This window comes from Hemibagrus wyckioides, linkage group LG07 (assembly GCF_019097595.1).
Source record: "Hemibagrus wyckioides isolate EC202008001 linkage group LG07, SWU_Hwy_1.0, whole genome shotgun sequence".
Lineage (NCBI taxonomy): Eukaryota > Metazoa > Chordata > Actinopteri > Siluriformes > Bagridae > Hemibagrus > Hemibagrus wyckioides.
In genome coordinates this window covers 28,174,100-28,197,599 of record NC_080716.1, presented here as the reverse complement: position 1 = coordinate 28,197,599, position 23,500 = coordinate 28,174,100, and the positions used below count along the sequence as shown (strand labels likewise).

At 38.7% G+C, this 23,500-nt stretch overlaps 1 protein-coding gene across 1 annotated transcript; it reads left to right on the top strand.

Annotated features, from left to right (window-relative positions):
* Window positions 1–1,026: 1,026 nt before the first annotated feature.
* On the top strand, window positions 1,027–16,295 carry angptl1b (angiopoietin-like 1b). Its single transcript, XM_058395406.1, has 5 exons — window positions 1,027–1,180; window positions 9,357–10,181; window positions 11,418–11,611; window positions 13,184–13,454; window positions 14,187–16,295. Exons 1-5 carry the CDS (start codon window positions 1,144–1,146, stop codon window positions 14,372–14,374), a joined length of 1,515 nt encoding a protein of 504 aa, XP_058251389.1. The 5' UTR covers window positions 1,027–1,143; the 3' UTR covers window positions 14,375–16,295.
* Window positions 16,296–23,500: the final 7,205 nt, after the last annotated feature.

Sequence of the window (23,500 nt, the reverse complement as noted above, 5' to 3'; positions counted from 1 at the left end):
AACAGTACACAGCAGTAGAGAACAGTAGAGTACAGTACACAGCAGTAGAGTACAGTAGAGAACAGTACACAGCAGTAGAGAACAGTACACAGCAGTAGAGTACTGTAGAGTACAGTACACAGCAGTAGAGTACAGTAGAGAACAGTACACAGCAGTAGAGAACAGTACACAGCAGTAGAGTACAGTAGAGAACAGTACACAGCAGTAGAGTACAGTAGAGTACAGTACACAGCAGTAGAGTACAGTAGAGAACAGTACACAGCAGTAGAGAACAGTAGAGAACAGTACACAGCAGTAGAGTACAGTAGAGAACAGTACACAGCAGTAGAGAACAGTAGAGTACAGTACACAGCAGTAGAGTACAGTAGAGAACAGTACACAGCAGTAGAGAACAGTAGAGTACAGTACACAGCAGTAGAGTACAGTAGAGAACAGTACACAGCAGTAGAGAACAGTAGAGTACAGTACACAGCAGTAGAGTACAGTAGAGAACAGTACACAGCAGTAGAGAACAGTAGAGTACAGTACACAGCAGTAGAGTACAGTAGAGAACAGTACACAGCAGTAGAGAACAGTAGAGAACAGTACACAGCAGTAGAGAACAGTAGAGAACAGTACACAGCAGTAGAGAACAGTACACAGCAGTAGAGAACAGTAGAGAACAGTACACAGCAGTAGAGAACAGTAGAGAACAGTACACAGCAGTAGAGAACAGTAGAGAACAGTACACAGCAGTAGAGAACAGTACACAGCAGTAGAGAACAGTAATAAATTGAAAGAACACTAAATCCTGGGTATTAGGTGGAGATCTGTTGTATTTCATGCAAAATTTGAAAGCTTCATGGTGTTAATGGCCACTGGAAATCCCTGAGTATCCTTACTCAGTCACACACACACACACACACACACACACACACACACACACTCTCTCTCTCTCTCTCTCTCTCTCTCTCTATCCACTCAGTACTACTGAGAGCCTCCTACAGGTTATATGCTTCTGCATTTTTAGGTGTGTGTGTGTGTGTGTGTGTATGTCCGTGTGTCTGTGTGTGTGTGTGTGTGTGTCCATGTGTGTGTGTGTGTGTGTGTGTGTGTGTGTGTCCCTGCGTGTGAGACAGAGCAGTCAGTGAGCAGAAAGACTGTATGTTCGAAGCTGAACACAAGCTCTACACTCTCAGAGGTAAGAGACGTTTTTTCTCTTCTACCTTTAAGCATTCTCTAGTTCATTGAGAAGTTCTGAACTGTTTTAGGAAATAAATGATACAGAATGTTCCACTTTAAAAGAGTATTATGTATTAAATGACAAGTCAGTACCAGAAAGATTTAAGCCTGTATATTTCTGATCATCTTTATAATGTGAGCTTGGAGGAAATAAATCAATCAGTTTGTTTAATTCGTTCCAGTTCAGGTTTCTCTTTATTCTGCATATTTTTTTGTGTAATAGTGCATTATCAAGCGTAACCACACAACAATCTCTCATCGATAAAAATGCTTGAAAAAGTGTGACCACTTTTGGGGAAAAAATCTTGGAATTTTGGGGAAAATTGTAGTTTCAGTCAATAGCTAACCAAAAAAAAATCTAGCTTATAAAATACAGTAGAAAAATTAATTGAAATTGTCTATATAATTAAAGATTAAATACAGCAATTTTAAATATTAGTTAATAGTAATTATATTAAATATCAATTTAATTAATTAAGTATTAAGAGAAGAACCCCAAATTTACTGGCTTATGAACATATTTTTTTCCATTCGCTCTGTGCGTGAATCCTAATATAAAAGGAAATAAACATTTAATCATAGCCCTCTTAAGCGGAATAACGTCTTTAATTTGACGGAGACGTGCAGTCCGCTGACGGAGGCAGAGGTGGAGTTTCGGGACCGGAGAGACGGATTCGGGTTACAGCCTGAAGCCAGAAAGCCTGATGTTCGTGGTCATGGTTCTAATTGACAAAGTGTTTGCATGTGCAGCATCTGAGGAAATCAACTAGTTTGTTTTGTTAGATTTGCAATGAAAACCATAAGAGTCAGACTCTGCGAATAATACAATCAGCTTCTGGATAATTGCTTGCTCTACCATACAGTAGGTTATATATTTATACATGGTTACTCAGAAAGATTATTAGAGACACCGATTTATTTTCTTTTGCCACAAAAGAATTGGAATTCAATTGGAATTCAGCGTATCAAGGACCAACTCGAACCTGCTGCAAACACCTAGCAGGTTGTAGGTGCTAGGAAGAAAATAAAGAAGAAGCCTTGAGGAACCATTGAAGAACGTTTTTTTCTAAGAATGTGTGCATTACCTGGATAGGCGTGTGATATGAATACAACTTACTGACGGATATTTTCATCTTAATGCCTTTCAATCTGTTTAAACTGGGGAGGGGAAAAAATGATGATTTGATCATTAAGAGTTCTCAATTTCCAAATAAGGAACAAATTCTACTTTCCTTTCTGATAGGAAACACTTGGTTGTAGGGTTCTACAAAAAAATTCTTTGAAGAATTTTCTTTTTTTTAAATTAAAGTGTTATTTAAAAAATAAAAATTCAAATATATACATATAATATTAATCCAATATATATTATTATTAATATATATATTAAAGAAGGAAAATTAAAAAAGTGTAACTGGTAACTGGGTAGATAAAAAACTATTCTGTGAAAGTGTTATTTAAAAAAATAAAAAAATATATAAATTAAAATATATATATATATATATATATATATATATATAAAAGAAAAATTTTAAGTGTAACTGAGTAGATAAACAACTATTCTGTGAAAGTCTTTTTTAAAAAATAAAAACACAAAAAAAATTCAAATATATATATATATGTATGTGTGTGTGTGTATTAAAGAAATCGAAAAAATTTTAAAAATTAAAACAGTGTAACTGGGTAGATAAAAAAACTATTCTGTGAAAGACTCTTCTTGTCATTAAAAAAACTAAACCAGAAAAGAAACTAAACACAGGAAAATGATATTCAGTAACCTTTCTCTACCGCATGCTAAGCTATGCAAAATAAAGGTGCCAAGAGGAACCAACAAAGGAGTAATGCCATAGAAGAACCATTTTTGGTTCCCCCAAAAAATCCTTCAAATAAACGATCCTTAAAAGAACCGTTTTTATTCAGAGCCATAAAAAACAATAATATATACAAAGGACCTTTAGTGCAATGAAAACCTTCCATGGATGCTAAGGGTTCTTCACAGAACCACACACCCTGACAAAGAACCACTGAAGTCCCTATGAAACATAATAATAATAATAATAATAATAATAATAATAATAATAATAATAATAATAAAAATAAATAATTATTTATTTATTCCATTAATATTGTACTTGTGATTTGCAGCGGTGACACTGTTCAGAGCTGCTCTTATAGTAAATATCATAATATAAAAATTCCTTCCAACCAATCAGAATGCAGAATCCGAACTTCAACAGTACAAAAAAAACCCCAACAACAAACACTTAGCATTTTCCTGCTGCTCAGGAACAGTGAAGGGTTTTGGGTGGCTGTGATTGAGGAGATTGAGAAAATTCCTCATTTGACAATCAAATGACTCTGCGAGATTATTTTTCTTCTTTAGACGCTGAAGCACCGTACTCAGGATTTATAACGCTCTCTGTGTCTGCAGCCAGCAGCGTTTGAGCTTCTCTTTCCAAGTACAACTTTAACTGCTCTCATTCGAGCTTGGAGCCAAACATTTTCTTCCTGCCAGACTTTAGATCAGGGCTTTGAACTTGTTGATGTGCCCTTGTTTCCATTTAGTCCAAGCTTTGGCAATTATTTATTTGGCATTCCCAAGACTGCTAACATTTAATCTGATTTCAGGAACTTTTCTCACATTTTTTGCCCAGACATATATATATATATATATATATATATATATATATATATATATATATATATATATATATATATATATACATATTTTCATTTGATAGTGTCTAAGACATTTTTAGGTTCATTTACAAGCATGGCTGAAGACTCTTGGCTGATAACACGCACAGAGTTTTTAAGTGTACTTCCACAGGGATTAGGTTTGGGAACACTTTCAACAGATTTCCCCAACATGTACATGTGGAGCTCTTGGAAGAGGAAAAACCAGCTCCCACTGATTACAGCTGAAACACCAAGGCAAAGTGACAAAGCATTGAAAACGAGTGAGCCGTGCTTTCTTTCCAGTCTCCTACCAGAGCTGTTATTCTGCTCTCTCTTCTTCCTTCTCTCACTCTTTCCCACAACATATCAATTTAAAGTAATTGAGAGGCAGGGAACAATTATATATGTAGAGAGAGAGAAAACAATGGTCGCTCAAGTGGCTGCAGATGAAACCACAAAACAGCTCAGACTTCCTATTCAAGCAACGGTTCTTGTGCGGGTTAGAACATTAGAATAACACAGTTTTCTATTAGAAAGCGCGCCATTAAAGAACCCTTTAAACCTTGTAGACCTATTATATCTCAAAAGTTAAGTTACATTTTAAAAGTATGACTGATTTTAATAGAAGGAGAAAATACCGTCCAGTCACAGGGTTGGTAAAATTGGTTCTTCAAGAGTTCCGTATGGGTTTTTTTTTTATTTATTTTTTTCGCAAAGTAACAGTTCACAGGTTCAAAAACAAGAGTTCTACTGGGGAAAAAAAGAATATAGAAAACAAAAATGTAAATGTTTTTCCAGATGGACAATCACAGAACAATTTAAGAACCTGAATTATTTTTTTGCAAAATGTTAAATATCTGACAGGTTTGAAGTAGTAAGGAGAAAACAATGACCAGTAATTTGCTGTTTGTCCCACAGTTCTACTTGTAACCGTAAAGTGTGGTATTTTAGGATTCTACAAAAAAATCGTTAAGGTTTTCTTAAGAGAGTAGAGAGCATGGTGGTTTGAACGTTTGACTCGTACCTCTGGGATTTCTGCCTTTGCCCTGTGTATGGAGTTTGTGTTTTGTGGTTCGAGGGTTTCCTCTTGGTACTGCGGTTTCCTTCTCCAGTCCAAAGACTGAATTGTCCTTAGTGTGTGACTGTGATTGTGCCCTGCATTGAGTTGGCACCATGTCCCCAACCTCGTGCCCCGAGTCCCGTCGGATAGACTCCATGTTCCCTGAGACCCTGGTACAGAAAATGGATGGACTGACAGCAGGGTCAACCAAAGAAGCATTAAGAATCCCTATCTTTTTAAACTTAAGGGTAAGTATGGGGTAAAGACTTAATAACTAGAAGGTACAACATTAGAAAAAGGGTTCTTTATGGGTTTGTGATATAATAAGGCGAGCATAGGCTTCTAAAATGTTCTGCTTGGAACCTTTCTGACAGGAAAATACATTTATTGTAGGATTCTAGGGAGACATTTTGAGAAATTGCTGAAAAATCCCAAACAAACTCCAAAACATTAGTCAGTATTTTCTTAATAATAACTAAAACATGTCTTGGTACTTGGCAGACTGTTAGAAAAAAGGTTGCTCAAGGGTATATCTGAACAAAATTCTGTCTTAACCATCACTCCAGAGAACCTTTAACGGGTTAAAGAACAGTTCAGGAAGCAGCAGCTGCCAACGATGAATCTCCACCCTGTTTATTCTACTCCCTCTTATTTCTTTCCCTCATTATTTCCCACCACATCTCTGTTTAGAGAAATTGAGAATCGAGACAGAGAACGATTACAGACAGAAAACAATAGCTGGCTCAACTGCTTGCAGACGAAACCTCAACCAAACTAAAAACCGAAATAGCTACAGCTTCTTATTTAAGAACTTGTTCCTGTTGCCATATAAGAACACAAAAATTAAACTTCCTGGAATGTGATGAATGGTGTACCACCAAGTTTCACACTATAGATACCTGGAACCTCCAAAAAGCAGCTCTGTAATCAGGTTGTCTCATAAAAATTGTGAAATAAAATTCATTGAAAATACCATTAACACAAATATACATTATTTACATATATTTATTATTTATATATACATTACAATACATTATTGTTTCTATAGTAACATCTTTACACAGTGTGTAGTCATTTATATCGTGAAGTTTTCTGTCTGGAAATTGACCATTTATCGGAGGACTCTCTAGTGTGAACAAAAGTAGGCCTTTAACAGTTAAATACTGCAGGTGGAGTTAAATAAGATTCGAATGATTTTTTTTGTTATACTCATTGAGACCACCTTCATTTCCAACTATGCTGCTCCGCCCCCAAAACTTATGGTGCTTCGGAAAGACTTACCATTAGCAAGGAAGGTTATGACATCACTATCAAGCAGATTTGGAGATTCAGCTGCTTGAAAGTTTAGTTACACGTCTAGAAACATGCATAATTATTAATGAATTATTCATGAGGAGGTGACAAGGGGGCGTGTCCAATGGCGTTGGGCTATTGGGGGCGTGTCTAATGGCGTCAATTATTAGAACTAAACTATTCTTTTTAATTCTATTAGTTGCCTTTGTTACAGCTTTAAATGTAACATTAAATTAACTGTTGCAAATTGCTGTAGTATAAAATGAATATAATACTCTAACGTGTGGTTATAATAAAATAATCGATTTTCAGTTTGCCAAAAGTAACTTCGTTTCATCTCACCAGCCGGTCACTGATTATTTTCTGAAAACATATTTCCCTCTATCACTAATATAAGCTGATCCACTCAGACTGACCAAGAGTCATCCTGAAATACATTCCAAATTCCCTGTGGTAACTGTCCAGAAAAAGAAAACCCCACAGAAATATGTTCAACATGAGCCAGCAATTTCTTTCGTGGGAAGCAAATAACCACAGAAGTGTGATGGGGCATAATTTATTACTTCTTTTCCCTTACCTATGATGTGTTATATATGTTTTTATGTTTCTCCTCGGTTCTGCTGTGAAATTGGACAGAATCCATAAACATATAAACTTAACCTCCAGAATGTTTTATATGAACTGTGTGGGGTGGATTAGCACTGCAGTGATATCATTTTTTAGGAGTATGAGAGTTCCTTGAAACCAGGACTGATACCAAAATGGGTCATTATTCACGTTTCCACAGTTTTTTAAAATAGCGGCTCCTTGTTAGCAAGTCGATTGTAAATGAACACATTAGCTAGCATGTATCTAGTTGGGTTGCATTGGAAAAAAATGTACTTCTCTACATTTGCTTGAAGAGTATGTACTTTTTTCCCTCTCCTTGCATCTGAACCCTCATTGTCAAGAACATACTGTGTAAGAGCTGTTATTTTTACTAAGCTATTTTTTCTCACCTAGCTAGCATTGTTTGTTGCGTTGTGCTGCTAGCGATGAACTCCTCATACTGTGGCCTAGATGTTTTATTTGATTAATTCAGTTAGTTGCTTTGTAGGAAGCTATTGTGAATCGTGAGTGTAGATTTTTCTTTTTTCTGACGCACAATTTTCTTCCACCAATTTGTAGTGGTTTCCAAAGTTCATTTCAGAGGAATAGAAACAAAAACTCTCATTTTAAACTGTTTTTATAAACAAGTTTGAAGGTGGTCTGTTGGTGCATTTCTTTCTAGAACATTAACTATGAGGCAACATAATGATTTATGTTACTCAACTTCCAGTGCTATTCTGTTTTTGTGAGAAACAGTGAGAAAGAAAAAAAAGAGAATTTCAGCACTTTAAGACTAGGAAATAATCCAAGAATCTTTCTCATTATAACATTGCAGACAGCTTGAAAGGCCTGGATATCTTTACAAAAGCACTTAAATCATTTTCTTCCTCCAGTCACATTGTTTATAAGCACAAGACTTTAGGTTTAGCTCTACCTGTGATTTACTCCTTCCTGATCAGTGCATATTTGAATCTAGAATGGCTGAACAGCTGGCAATACTCTGTGTCAGTCAAGTACTTACAATTACAGCGATTTTCCCACCCGAAAACCAAATATGGATCTGGCCAGTTATGTTTGGCTTGGGTTTTAAGGAAGCACAGTCAATAGCGCTGACAGACATTCGCTTGGAAAAATGAGACAGTATACCTTGGCATGCTTTTTCACATATAGCACAGGTGTTTTTTTTTACATTCAAGGCTAATTATACTGATATATAATCCAGGCACCAAAAACAGAACTTGTGGATACACGTATAGAAAGAAAAGGTATTCAGTTTGTTTCTTTTAGGAGGAGGAAAATTCTGGTCCATTTTTGGCTGGTGACGCCAATTTAAAGGGCAAAACTCTTGCAGTATAACGCCTTCACCATAGACACAAAAACACTTTCTACATAAAACACATATTTCACATAAAATTTAATTGTTATACATCAAAGATGGAACAATAACACAAAAGGGTTTTTATATTTACGCATATAACAATGCTTGTGAGTAAGAGCCAACACCAGCAGGTGCTCTATATACAGCCTTGGGCATGTGCATCAGACCACAGCTTATGAAGTCAGGTGATATAGTCAAAAGCATGCATCTCATCTTGACTGTTACACCCAACATAGTGTGAGTAGTACTTTGATTTGATACACACAAGAACCCTGAACCCTGCTCTGCATAAATAAGTCCTAACAAATGGTTGGGTTGTTGGTTTTGCAGAATAAAGCTCATTATACAACATAAACATTGCTGCTTTGAACATATTGAGGCATGGAGCATTCATTTCTGTGATTCCTTGCACTAGTTTAGTAAATACGTTGTTGTTCTTTCAGCTGCTCCCTGTTCAGGGTCGCTACAGCAGATCATCTGGTCCGCATATTTGATTTGGCACACGTTTTATGCCGGATGCCCTTTCTTACGAAACCCTCCCATTTTATCCAGGCTTGGGACAAGCACTGAGAGTTAACTCTTCAGTAGCTGGGTTAATTCCCTGCCCAGGAATCGAACCCCAGCTGTGGCAATGAGAGCATACTGCTGGACCAGGGAGTTCCTAGTTTACTAAATATAACCTGCAAAATCTGTAAATATTCAATGCACTAGACAACTCCACAGTCTGGTGTAAAATGGTACAGTGGTCCTATCTGAGGGTTTCCTGGAAGAACAGTTTTTCATCTGGATAATGTTTAGTCTACATTTGTGCATTCAATCCATCCTTAAAGCAGAGAGTACAGTATAAACTTACTCAAAAGGCCTGCACCTTGTGTGAAAGGATGGCACTGGGTTATTTTAGCATAGAGACACCAGACCAAACCACATTCTCTGGCCTAAGATCTGGTCTGAAACAGGTTTTCTTCATATACAATAGGAAAAGGGTTCATTCTTTAACTCAAAGATATGACCAAATGTTCTTGTCATCCTACTGCAGATCACAGCTTTGTCTCTAGAAAAACAAATATAGGAAGAACTTTGTAACTGTTAAATGCCAATGCCAGAGATGACAATCTGTGATGAGTCTATATTTTGTTTAAGGTGGCAGTGTTGCACAAGAGCTGAACGCAATCACTATGGGACCTAGTTCCTGGAGCCTTTGTATTCTTTTCTGTGCCTGGACATGGGGACAAAGTATGGGCCTTTCACGGAGACGGAGGGCCTGGGAGGAAAAGGGAGATGATGGTCCTAAAAAGTGCTCCTACACCTTCCTGGTCCCTGAGCAGAAGATCACAGGGCCCATCTGTGCAAGTCGTGGACCCTCGCTTCCAGACAAAGATCGGGTAACCAGGATGGACATAGCAGATGTCCGTGAACTGATGTCCAAGCAACGACGTGAAATAGACACCCTGCGGATGGTGGTGGATGTGGATGGCAACATGGTGAGCGAGATGAAACTGCTGCGGAAGGAGTCTCGTAACATGAATTCCCGTGTCACACAGCTCTACATGCAGCTTCTGCATGAGATCATTCGCAAGCGGGATAATTCACTTGAGCTGGCACAACTTGAAAGCCGCATCCTCAATGCCACAACAGAGGCGTTACGACTCTCAGCACGCTACAGGGATCTCGAGGCCCGATTCTCTTCCCTTGCTGCTGTGGTTAACAACCAGTCCGTTCTGATTGGTGCTCTGGAAGAGAGGTGCCTGCAGGTTTATGGGAATCACAGGCAGGAGCCACTTCCCCCGCCGCTGGTTCAGGTGGTTCCAGAGAACATTCCAGTGCATGTGCCCCGTTTTTCCAATGAGATCCAGAGGGTCCACAGCCGGGCTTTCCCCAGGGAGAGGGGTTCCAGAGCAGGACCAGAACCCACTGAAAGTACACTGGAACTCAAACGACCTCTGACTGGCAACTTCAGCTCTGAAGGTAAGTGCTAATCAGACTGTTAAAGTTAATCAATCATAAAAAAGAAGAATACATAATCATAGAAAATGATGATTCAAGGGTTTTTTGGGTGGTTGAGCATTCTAGAGCCCTCAAGAGAGTCTACTTTGTCTGAATTAGCCAATCCTCGTCCTTGTCTGTGTTTCTCCTAGATAAGGTTGCAGATTATTTTTCTATATTTTGAGATATAAAACCATCTATGTTCATAAGTAAATATTGGAGTCGGATACAAACAAACAAAAAAATGCTGAAGAAATGGTAAAGGTGAGTGGATTGCTCTGCAGAATTAATCAGTAATTGTAAAAAGTGTCTGTGGATGTGAAGGGGACAGTATTGTTCCGAATTTCTTTGAGATTGGGTGAAAGTGGGATTAATAAAACAGTCCAGACCTTTCGAACACCTCATGCAATTCCATTCATGAAATTAGAGATTGTACACATGTCTGCTTCTTGGCCTTGAAATCAGACTGCAGAGTTTTAGACATATTTCGAGGTCTCTGCTTTCATTCAGTCCAACAGACCACAAGGTATGTGACAGCCATGCTACTTTAGATTGCAAGGTATTTTACCAACCAGTCAGCACAATTCTTACTGCTCTGAAACCACAAGAAGGAAGTGTCCATGTTGGTTTTTACTCTCTACCTGTCTTCTGTTCACTCTCTGTTTCAGACTTGAATTAACTTTAAGAAACCTAATAGCCTATTTTGAAAGTCTTAGGAGAAACTCAACACTTCTCAACATTATCGCTAAGTAGATTTACAGAAATGGGCATGTAGATATATATTTATATTTATATTACTAACAAGCAAGTCAGAGGCAGCCCTGGTGAGGAAACGTCCCAAGATGACGTGAGGAAGAATCCTTCAGAGGAACCAGACGCCAGTGGGAAGCCCATTGAGATATATAAACTGTAAGCCTGGCACAGTGGCACAGTAAACCGTAAGCCTGGCACAGTAGCACAGTAAACCGTAAGCCTGGCACAGTGGCACACTGTAAAGTCAAATAGTACTAAGTGTTTTGAAAAGATATTTCTTATTAACAAGCATAGCAGCAGTTCAGCAGTACAAATCTGGTATCCTGGTGAGATTATCCACTGAAGCAAGGGTGAATTAACTGTTTTTAAGAAGTGCCATCTGTCGAGTATCTATATGGAATCTGTACCATGTAATCTGTATTGAATAGGATATTTATGTGTTGTTCTACCTTTCTTGATTTTGAGGTCCTTTTCGCGACTGCCTTCATGCCATGCAGGCTGGACACGCCACTAGTGGAATGTACCTTCTTAAACCAGATGGCAGTGACAAGCTGATGCAAGCGTGGTGTGAACAAGATGTGGACAATGGAGGCTGGACCATAATCCAGAGGAGAAAGGATGGATCTGTTAACTTTTTCAGGAACTGGGAGAGTTATAAGGTGAAGTGTAGACAACGTGTTCATATCATACTCAAATAAAAGTGGAAGTATCTGGCCAAAAAGTGAATGTCCAAAAACGCTACACACCTGAGTCTATCGAAAGAAAAGATCAGTTGGTTAAACAGGTGGAATCAGGTGTGGCTTCTGCTTGATTGGAATGAAAACCTATACCTACACCAGGCCTTTGCGTATAAAATCGGACAAACCCAAACTTAGGGAATAACTATCAATAAATGCCAGTTTAAAAATTTTCTAGAGGATGATATTTACTTTATATTAACTATGCTGTTTTGCCTAAAATTATTCAGTCTTTGGAGGTTTGCTGGTCACATGCATTCATAGTTTCATTGTGAATGAATCCAAAGTAAATATTTTGTAAATAACCATTTTTTACCATTAGCTTGGATTTAGATTTTAGCATATTTTGACCTGACATTAGCAAAGAACTCATGCTAACAGATAATGAAATGGCAGGATTCTTGATAGCTGTTTTCTACATTGATAAACCTGCTAAACTGAAGGGATTGGAGGCTAAACTGAAATGACTGGATACTAAACTGAAGGGACTGGATGCTAAACTGAAATGCTTGGATACTAAACTGAAGAGATTGGGTGCTAAACTAACTTCATTCAATTGATGTGTAGCATACAGACTAGCGTACTGTATGTGGATGACAGAAGAGACTGTCATGATTTGTAATATTTGTACTTGAAGGAACTGTAAATAATTTAGAGTACACATATATACTTTTCAGTAAAATGTGAATATGACAAAAAAGTAGAGTAGCAAAGGACAATCACTCAAGCATTTTCCATCCCTGGCTCCATTAGTCTTCTACATCCCTGTTAAGCAAAGTAGCTTCACTATTACAAAGTGCCAAGAAACAGAACGCAGCAAAGCAGGAAGGCACACTCTGTGCCAAACCTCTTTATGTTCTTTCCAGACTGTGGGTTCTTTTGCATGGGAATCTCTGAGGAATTTATAGATTCATGCTATCTGGACTGTCATGGGTGATTGAACGTACTGTTCAGTTTTGCCAGAAATGTGACGCTCCATTATTTCTACCTAACACTGACTCTCAGCACACTTCTCTCCTGTCTCCCACACAGCCACACATGCAAGTGAAAGATGACTCTCGAAACCTCAAGACATTTGTCATGATTCCAGGTCCTAATGGAAAGCCTCATTTTTGAACCAATAGGTTTATGTTACTTCTCTCCCTTCAGGAAATACGTTCGGCCACAAATTGCGCTCACTTGCGTAAAACGCACACAAATGACATAGTCGCTGTCCAATATTTGTATGTGGTTAAGTGCAATTCAAGCAGACTGAAATATCAGCATTTTTCAAATCAGGTTTTGTTTTAGAGAAATCAAATATATCGTGAATCAGAGAACTCCAGAGTTCTGAAGTTCAGTAATTCAAGATTTAACCAAATCCTTTGTTTACAGCAGGTTAATGAAAAGTTACTTATGTCTCTTAAACAGTAACAAGCTTTCCAGTTCCATTTTGAACCGACGTAGTAAAGCACTACTATAAATAACATCACGTTTCTTTTTATTCTGCTCCAGCAAGGTTTTGGCAACATAGATGGTGAACACTGGCTGGGTCTGGAGAATATTTACAACTTGGGCAAGCAGGGAGATTACAAATTACTGGTGGAGCTTCAGGACTGGATGGAAAAGAAGGTGTACGCAGCCTACAGCAGCTTCCATCTGGAGCCTGAGAGCGAAGCATACCGCCTGCGTCTGGGCACTTACCAAGGCAACGCTGGGGATTCTTTAACCAGCCACAATGGGAAACAGTTCACCACGCTGGATCGGGACAAGGATTCTTTCTCAGGTTATCGATTCATTATTATCGATTAAGTGCTTCAGTGATGGTTGGGCATAATATTAGAAAGGAGACTGAAATCAAGTATCTATCATTTACTATTAGTGTTGAACTGGACATTTTATTATAAGGTCTCATTAGTGGTATAACGGTGTGGGCCAAACTATTGCATAAAAATGCCTAATGACATTTTTCAAGTCTTTAATGCTCTACTGGCTTCCTGCCATCTTTCCTTGGCAAAGACATCCCTTGGCACCAGCCATATTTTCCCAGCCTCCTCTGGTGTCCTGTAGGTTACGAAGAAGTTAAGAAGAAGCCTTTATTTGACACATATACATTACAGCCTCATCTTAGGAATTGTTTGTCACAAGTTCAGGGTCAGCCATGAAAGCACATAGATAAAGGACCAACAGCTTGGTGGTACTTGAACTCCCAACCTTACAGGTAGACACCCTTATCCAGAGCGACTTACAATTTATCTAATTTTATACAACCGAGCAATTGAGGGTTAAACGCCTTGGTCAGGGTTCCACCAGTAGCATCTTGATAGACCTTGCATTCAAACTCACAAGCTTCCAATCAGTAGTCCAGTACCTTAACCACTAAGCTACCACATCCAGAGCCTTGACCATATATGCCACCACTGCCCCACTGGGTTTCTTTTTCATTGTGCAACTAAAATATTCCATTATAAAGAATTAACTCCCTTACTCATTTCTTCTTTGTCTAACTTCACTACAGGAAATTGTGCTCACTTCCATAAAGGTGGCTGGTGGTACAATGCATGTGGCCAGACCAATCTCAATGGCGTGTGGTACTCTGGCGGTGTGTATCGCAACAAGTTCCAAGACGGCATCTTCTGGGCGGATTATGGAGGAGGCTTCTACTCCATGAAAGCTGTGCGCATGATGATCAGACCTATCGACTGAAGCAGAAACAAATCAAAGCCTGAACATTGTTTGACAGTGCATCTGCAGTGACAAAACAGGAACTTTAGAAGAGCTGGGCGAGTATTCTCAAATCCGCTTTAAATCCGCTAAACTTTATCAGCTTTATGAGCCCAGATCTTTGGAGGTTCCCCTGCACACAAGGCCTTTATACAAAGTGCATCATGATTAGACACTAAATCAAAAGTACATGCTTGTATTTCTCCATGGGGAACTGTAAAAATGTCACTGTGGATAGCTTAGAGCTTGTTTGTGAAATCATTCATTCATTTTTTCTTTTATTATCTTTCCACATTTCCTACTGGGGGTTGTGGTCATGACAGCCCGAGAAGGTCATCCCAGATGTTTAAATGTAATAAAATGTTATTTGTAAAGCACTTTAAACAACAGACATTGTCACAAAGATTTAGATTTAGATTAGATCTGTATCCCTGGCCACAGAATCCAGCTCCTTCGTGGTGATCCACAGATGTTCTCATCCAGCTGTGAAATAATTTTCCCAGCAAATCATGAGTCTTCCCTGAGGTCAAAGTCTAGCCTGATAAATATCTATCAGGAGACTTGTGAGGTGCTGAAACCTCTGAAATGGGCATCACAGAGTCTTTTTCCATTAGCAAAGTGATGAAGGGTCTAGACCCTTTAAGGGCACTTTTACATAAGATTAAACCCTTGTACATTTCCCCTTTGGTGTGCTTCTTTAAGCAGGTGAGTTCACAGCTATCATTGTTAGATGTGTCTGAAAACAACCAGTCTGAGCATGTGTAAGGTAGGTGGTCTCTGTCTGCATCCAAGTGAACTCAAGCATGAAAGAAGTGAATCTAAGTTTTGTGTTTTGGGCTGGTTTTGCACCCGGCCCCCATCCTTCATCTCCCAAGACTCAAAGGCTGTATCTGGCACAATGCCTCAGTTCTGACAAAGAACATCATTGGAATACCATGAAAAATGCCAAATTGGTGATGATAGAGTACACTTTGACTAAACCCATCCACAAAGTAACTGATAAATAAAACATGTAGATAACATCTCCTTCAGCTTCTGAGACAGATTTGGAAGCTGCATGATAGTATATAAAGAAATCCAGATCTGCGCCTTAGTTTAACTTACTCTGTCTCCGTCGAATAAATACCGCTTTCAGTAATGAGGTGTATAACGGTTTATATATTATTTTTGACAAGGTTCTTCTCACATTTACCAACTCAGCCTGCTTTATGACTGGCTGGCACTGCGCTCTAGACTGCCACGGTTTATTCAGATCCAAACAAGCGCCAATGAAGTCAGAGCACTGTGGAAAAAAAAAAAAAACAACACCACCTCTTTGTGCAATTAGTTTAAATCTAATCCAGTGCTGGACATTTTGGCCATCTAAAAATACAGGCACACTCGTCAAAAAAGAAGCAAGAATTATGGCCTAATTTTGGTCGTCTTTTGAGATTTGAACAAAAAAAAAAAAACGAAAGGAAACTGCAGACCAAGCAAAGGGCCTCCGAGGGGTACGGGTACAGACAATGAGAAACAGATTGCTCAAAACCCAAACAGAACTCGGAGAGCTGGTGGAGGAGGGGGAAGGACGGTTAAAAAGGAAGTGAAGTCGAACTTTGCTGAAGGTTATTTTTTTACCCTCTTCTAAAATACAAAGCCTTTCACATTCTTTCCAGGAGAAAGAACAGTTGTGAAGGTTGTGTTTGATCTCAGGAGTCACAAAATCCCTGTGGGCGGTAATCGCAAGCGAGGTCTAAAACCATCCCGGAGACCACTTCATGGACCGCAAGGACTTAAAGGAGCCTCAAATGTCAACGTAGTTTGAATGCAAAATATTATGCATCCCTGACCTCAACTAGGCTGTCAGGAGTATCGTATTGCTAGAACCTTTCGATAACGAAAATAAAGTTCTCTTGGACACTGATCAGTGTGTTGGATGGCTATGTCAATATATTTTAGGTTATTCATACATGACCTGTAGGTCTGTCAAACACATCAGTCACCACCAAGTAGTCAGCTAATATCTGTGTGCTGACAGAATGTGGGACTGGATCCTGAATTTTTTTGCACTTTATTTAAAGCTTTTCTATGAAGCAGAACATTCTGTGGTAAAATGTTTTAGCAGTCTTGGATTTTATGGGGTGTTTGCTAGACACTCTTGAAATAACACGGATTTTCTTTCCCTTTTCACTGGAAAAGGTTCCATCGTTCCTGACACGTCGTGGAAATTTGTCATGATCGCGTTTTAAAAAGATGTCCTTGAAAAAATATCTTCAGCTGTCGTCATCATATTTCTCAAAACCTGTCACAACTAAGGGTTAAATTTAATCGGCTCAGAGTAGCAACAAATACGTTTTGTAGTAAAAAATGTTGTTGCTGACCTTATAGTGACCAATTTGACTGCAAACCACACACTCGTCAAATTAAACGTAGCTGCGCGTTTAATAGAAAAACAGCTGGGAACTGAGTCACACACACACACACACACACAGCAATTTAAACTTTAAACAGTTTTATGGAGAGGTTTATTTCTACATCAACATGTTTAAAACAGTTCACTGAAAGTTTCAGGGAAAAGCAGTTACTCTGGATTTAGAAAATGTTCCTTGACCTTAACAGGGTCATACAACATGTAAAATTTATTGTTTAGGATTAAAATTTAAAACTGTAATTTGAACACAGGAAAGTCTTTCATAAAGGAGAGTTTCCCTATAACAAGCTTTCATTTTTCTGTCTTATTACCTTCAGCAAGTTAAAACAGGAACTAATTTGTTTCACTACACTTAAAACTGGAAATCTATAAGAACTAAACAATGCAAAACAATTCCCAAAGATGTTTGTTTCCAATGTAATGACACCATTTTGATGTGAATATATTTCCTGCACCAAAAGAAACAAAAAAAAAATGTATAGCACGATTACAAAGAGAAAAGCTAAAGGGACTAAAAATACATCCTTGGGGTATACCAGTGTTGGTGATGATAGCTGAAGATATTGCTAAGTTAATCACTACAGTTTGTGGTCTGTCACCGAGGAAGCCTTATAGCCAGTGGATGATTAGTGGCGGGATTTAGGAGGGAATTGTGAATGGAGCAGACATGATATAGTTTCATCAGTTTCTATTCTGGCTTTATGGCCAAACTGGTGGTCATCCAGCTGTGGAGTGACAGCTGAAAGGATCGATTTCAGCACCAGGTTTTTTTCAGTCATTCTGCATGTTTCTTTTAGAATGATGAGGTTTCTTAGAATCTTGCATGAAGGATTTTTCCAGATGCTGGCTCATGAGGGAAAAGTAAGCACCCTTTCTTGGAGTCCATCCAAAACAGGCCTTGTCTTGACTTGCACAGCCTCTTACAAATGTCTGAGTTTCTCAAACAAAAATAAAACACATCACTGGTGTGATATGGGCCATGTGAATTTTCATGATGGGGAAATGGTGGAAGTGTTGCTAACTGTTTTCAACAGAAAGTAGTCCCTAGAAGTCACCAGAAGGTGTCATATATTAAACTGATTTTTGTTGATCCTTCATAATAAATTGCATAGCCTCCTAGTGGTCCAGCGGTGGGATCCTGCGCACTCATTCCTGCAGAGTTCGAGTCCCAGACAGGGAGCTATCCCAGCAGCTGAAGAGTTAACATTCAATGCCGGTCCCAAATCTGGATAACAACAGGAGGTTTGCATCCGGCTTACAAGGGCACCAAAACCTGTGCCAAATCAAATATGCGGACCAAATGATCCGCTATGGTGACCCTGAAAGAACAACAACTTCATAATCTATTGCGTTACATATAACAATTTAGGATAAAAACTTTATGCCCAAAATTATATGGACCCACATGTGGTTCTTCTCCACAAACTTGGAAGCACACAATTGTGTAGAATGTCTTGGTATGCGGAAGTGTTAAAATTTCCTTTCACTGGAACCAAGAGGCTCAAACCCTGCTCCAGTATGACACAAAACACACAGCTCCTTGAAGACATGCTGTGGAGGTTAGTTGGAGTGGAAGAGCTTTGATTTTGACTCAACCCCACTGAACACCTTTGGGATGACCTGGAACATCCGAGTCTGATCGCACTAATGCTCTTGTAGCTGAAGAGTCCCACAACCACCTGCTCCAACAACTAGTGGAAAACTTCCCAGAAGAGTGGAGCTTATTTTAGTAGTAGAAAGGGACTAAATCTGGATTATGATGGTTAGGTGTCCACTAAAAATACTGCACTAAAAATCACTAGATTTATTTGCTAAGCTAAAGATACAGTTGCTAAAGGAGTATAAAAAGTAACAAATCGAGCAACAGAGTCTCCAAGTTGGCTGTTGGAGGCATTTGACTGATCAGACGTTCAAGATTTCAAATCCCAGCATCATTAAGCTGACTGGAGACCATTGACTCTGAGATGATTAAAATCTTTAAAATGTCCTTGCAGCTGTCAAACATTTGATGGAAAAAAAAAAAGGTTCCGGCCAATCAAGTATAATCTTAATGTCTTACAGATGTTGGCCAGATGTTCGAATTTCTCTCTAGTAATATTTATGTTAATTGCTTTCATTTAAAGTGCTGGGAAATTATTCTGTCATTGTGTGAGATTATTTATGACGGAACAAGCCAAAAGTCAAGACCGTGCAATAGGAGAAAAGAGAAAGGGCGTTTCTAATAGACGTTCGGCTGAAGTTCTCCAGCTCTCTGAAATCCTGCTTTGTCAACAAGTTTAACAAGAACCGCTAAGCCCGAGACGGAGGAGTAAAGGAAGGAGATCTGAAAGCCAAGGAATGTTCAGCCTTATAAACAGATTTGGTTTTGATTTTCCTTCATGAAATGTGGATTAAGTACCACTGCTATGCTAAAGACAGCCACTTGATTGTAAATCCTGGCAAATCCCATACTCTCACGTCTCTCAGCTCAGATGAATGTAGTCTTTGGTGTAGGAAATGCTGTGAATGTCTATGTAGTCTATTTGTTGGTTCACTAATTTGCCTGAATTGTAATCAATAGGTTTAGATATTAATATTAATATGTAAGAATTCTCATTCAGGATCCGGTTTCAGAAGCTTACAAGCAGCAAGACGATAACTTTAATCCTTCTGACTGGATGGAGTTGAACTTGAAGGTGCTGGAGGATATATGGATTGAACTTCTGAGCCAATTCCCCCTGTTTTTGCTTCACAGACTTCCCAAATGGCTGCGTGTAAGAAGGAAAGAGTGAGACACAGGATATGTATGCCTTGTTTTACAGCGTGTGTCACAGATGGCAGCGATTGCTTATTATTCATCCCAGCAGGTCTCTTCTGACATCAAAAGTGTAGCAGAAACCAATTTTTATGGATCCGATAGTTAATGATGATTTTAATCCTTTCTGAGCAAAAATAAATCAACAGTGTTGGATCTCTGAAATGGCAAAACGTCACCATATGCAAACTTATTAACTATCGAGCGGAGAGAAATTTCATCACATGTCGAGATTCGAGAGGCCAGAGAGTCCACAATTAGACAGTTCTCAGCATGTGTACATGTGTGTGTGTATAATATAGAATCTCCATGGCCAGTTTTTACTTGGCAGCTTGGCTCTATTTAGGTTGATTTATGAAGCGAACCGTTTGGATGAGTCTCTGCTACAGCTGGACACTCCACTGAGGAACAGCACTTAGATGTAAAGCAGAAATCTCCATATTCTGTGGCTGTGATTCTAGGTTTTGGTAGGTAGATTTATCCTTAATCAAGATCAAATTTTCATCTAGAATCATTTCACAACCTCAACTACATAGAAACAAACAGGCCAAAGTGTCAGGGAAACTGAAGAAGACTCAGGGTGTCTCTGGAGACTTATGAAAAAGGATAGTTCAGCCAAATGTGAAACAGTGATGAAACCCATATTTACCAGAACAGCAAGAAGGAGGAAATATTCGATGGTGTGAATTACAATGCTGTGGGTTGTTTATTCTAGGCAAATGAACAAGGCTCTTGTTATTGTCTCAATCTGGAAAATTTTCCACTCGCAACCAAACCACAGCGCTGTCGACTTCTTGATTCTGATTGGTCAGAAGGTCAGCAGTGCTGGCTGTAATTCAAGTCGCAGGTTTGTGGTTAGGGGTGTGCAACTTCGGTGCATATGGGGTCACGCTTACGGAATAACCAGACCTTAAGTTAGCGTAACTGTATTGAAGTACATTAGCATGTCCGTGAACAGGACCCTGTTGCACAGAGATGCTTCCTCTATGACTGAGGTCTGTTCAGAAACCCCAGGTGGAAAATTTCCTTTCCCTGGTTGGCTAAACATCTCACTGAGGTCACTAAGACTCAAACGCTGCCATCACATCAGGCCACTTTTACATACAGGACTCGGTGTTGAAGTCCAGCAGCATTAAATAATAACGTCTCTCTCAGGAGGCGCTAAAGGAGCAAAGGTGTCATCTTTGGCTTTGGTCTGTTTGGCCTGGAAGACATCTGACCGGTGTGAAGGGAGACATTTTGCGGGTTTCAGGAGACTGAGTGAAGACTGAGCTCTTTCGACGCGGCATCTGCGGCATGGAAAAAGAGCGCCAACATACGTGAGGTACTAAGCTACGAGCTCTGTGTTGCAGTCTCTTCATTTTCAACGTACAGAGCTGATTTTGTGGGAAATCAGCTCTCAGAGAAGACCAAATTTAAAGCAGGCCTGGCACCAGTATCCAGAACCTTCTTAAAGAATAGAGTGTTAAAAGTCAAACTCACACTGTTACAGCTGTGACTCTGGAGTGCTTCTAGGGTTTAGACAAAGAAAAAAAAAACAAATACTGATATATGTTATGATACGAATGATTTGTCGAAGACTGACACTCTTTAGATTGTAATGATAGGTGCATTTATTATACCATGAAGCATGACTATTTATTGTAAAATGATCCTGTATTGGTCCCTTAGTGCTATGGACCCCAATATGATAATGCATCAATTCTAGGAAAAACCATCATATGTTTTGATGATTAAAAACCATATATAGCTATACGAGGTGCATCTATTAGACTGTATGTCGTGACTATTTATTGTAAAATGATCTTGTTTCACTAAGATGAGTATCTTATGTCCTTAAAATGGCCTTGACATAAAAAATAATTCATTATTGAATTATCACTGGTCCCTTGGTTAATGCCTAATAGACCCTGATATATTACAGTTCTTTTGTAGATGTTATAGTTCATCACTTCTTGGAATAACAAACGTTTTGATCATTTATATCTAAGCACAGCTTCATTAAAACATGTCTATAATCATATATGTCCATCCCTGGAGGTGGGTCTTGGACTACATTAGTATCGTGTAAGCTCTGTATTAGCACACATTGTTTGTTTGGACATGGACATGCATCTTCCTAAACTTTATTCCCATTTCTAACCATTGCTTGGTTGAAAAAAATGGTTGGACTTTTGAAGAGGAAGGAATTTGGATGTGTTGGACTACTGATCAGAAGGCTGTGAATTCGAATCCTAGGTCCACCAAGCTGCCGCTGCCTTTATCCTGAATCGTATAAAATGAAATCAATTGTATGTCGCTCTGGACAAGGATGTCTGCCAAAATCCCAGAAATGTAAATGAGATGATTAACCAACATGGTCTTTAAACAATGTCAGGTCTTCTCCATTAGTCAGAGTAAGAATCAATAACCTGCTGTCAGATTTGTTTCAAACTGGCATAGCTTGAAGATATAGAGTAGCTCAGTCCAGCAGATCAACATGAAGGATACACGGATTGACATTACAGCAAAGAACCACTTTCATGGGGCTAAATGGACCTCACCAATATCCTGTAGTTACCTCACAGCTCCAGAGTCCCAGGTTCCATCCTGAGCTTGCTTTACTGTCCGTGTGGGGATTTGCATTTTCTCCAGGTTCTCCCCCAAACATGCTATTGTGTGGATCAGCTATAATACTGTAAATTGTGTCTGCACGATGCTCGGTCATGGACTGGCGCCTCACCCAGGCTGGATTTCCACCTCCCAGATTTACTGCAGTCCTGACCACGATAAACCTCTTTCTGAAGATGAATGAATCAATAAATGAACTGCAGATGCTTTTTTTTTTTTTTTTGCTTATTGTTTTTGGACCGCTTGCCTTTGTAGCATTTGGATCATCATGTCCGATGCTATGAAAGCTGTTTATTGGACAATGTCTAACTTGGATGGCAGTCTGGAATGAGCTGATCATTATTTTTCAGAATTGAAAGCTGGAAACTTTGTCTTCATGCCTGGTCTATTCGTTTATAGATGTGTGAGCGCATATTTTCAGGAATGAGGTAGTATATCTATATCTATATCATATCATCACAGGGAGTTTTTCCTTGCCACACTTGCCACAGGCTTGTTCATTAGGGATAAAATAGCTTAATCATTTAATTTAATAATTTTTTTCCCACCTTTCTCTGTTTCTCTACTTTTGTAAAGCTGCTTTGAGACAATGTCCATTGTAAAAGGTGCTATACAAATCTCTCTCTCTCTCTCTCTCTCTCTCTCTCTCTATATATATATATATATATATATATATATATATATATATATATATATTCACGTTGTCTTGTGTATAGATCAAGGTAAAAGCTTACGTTTTGATTACTTGGTGTTTCTTCAGCATCTTTTATTTATTTATTTATTTATTTATTTATTTCCAGCTGTGTAGAAACTCAATATTTTCTTTTTTAGGATGTGTGAAGTCTGTTTACCTGCTTCACCCTTAATGTTTGAGAGATAGTACTAATAAACATCATAAATAATAATAATAATAATAATAATAATAATAATAATAATAATAATACAAACATTGAGGCACATTTATTATAGTTTATTTATTTATTTATTTATTTATTCCTTGGAAACCATCCCAAAATGTCCCGCTCCACCATATGTTTCTGCGCAAGATGATCCCAGCAGCTTCTGACTGAGTTCTCATTCATCATTCATCATTCATCCTAAACATTTTGAGGTGAGGTCTAATGTAAGTATGCATTATTGAAAAGAAACAGAAAGGCGCTGTTCCTCCATGTTGGCCAACAGCGCTGCCAAATCCTTTATTAATCACACACTTATTCACTTTTTCCAGGAATTTCACAAAATACATATCTTGCTGATCTGCCACTGAGACTGTGCCGGATTAATGGGATTATTT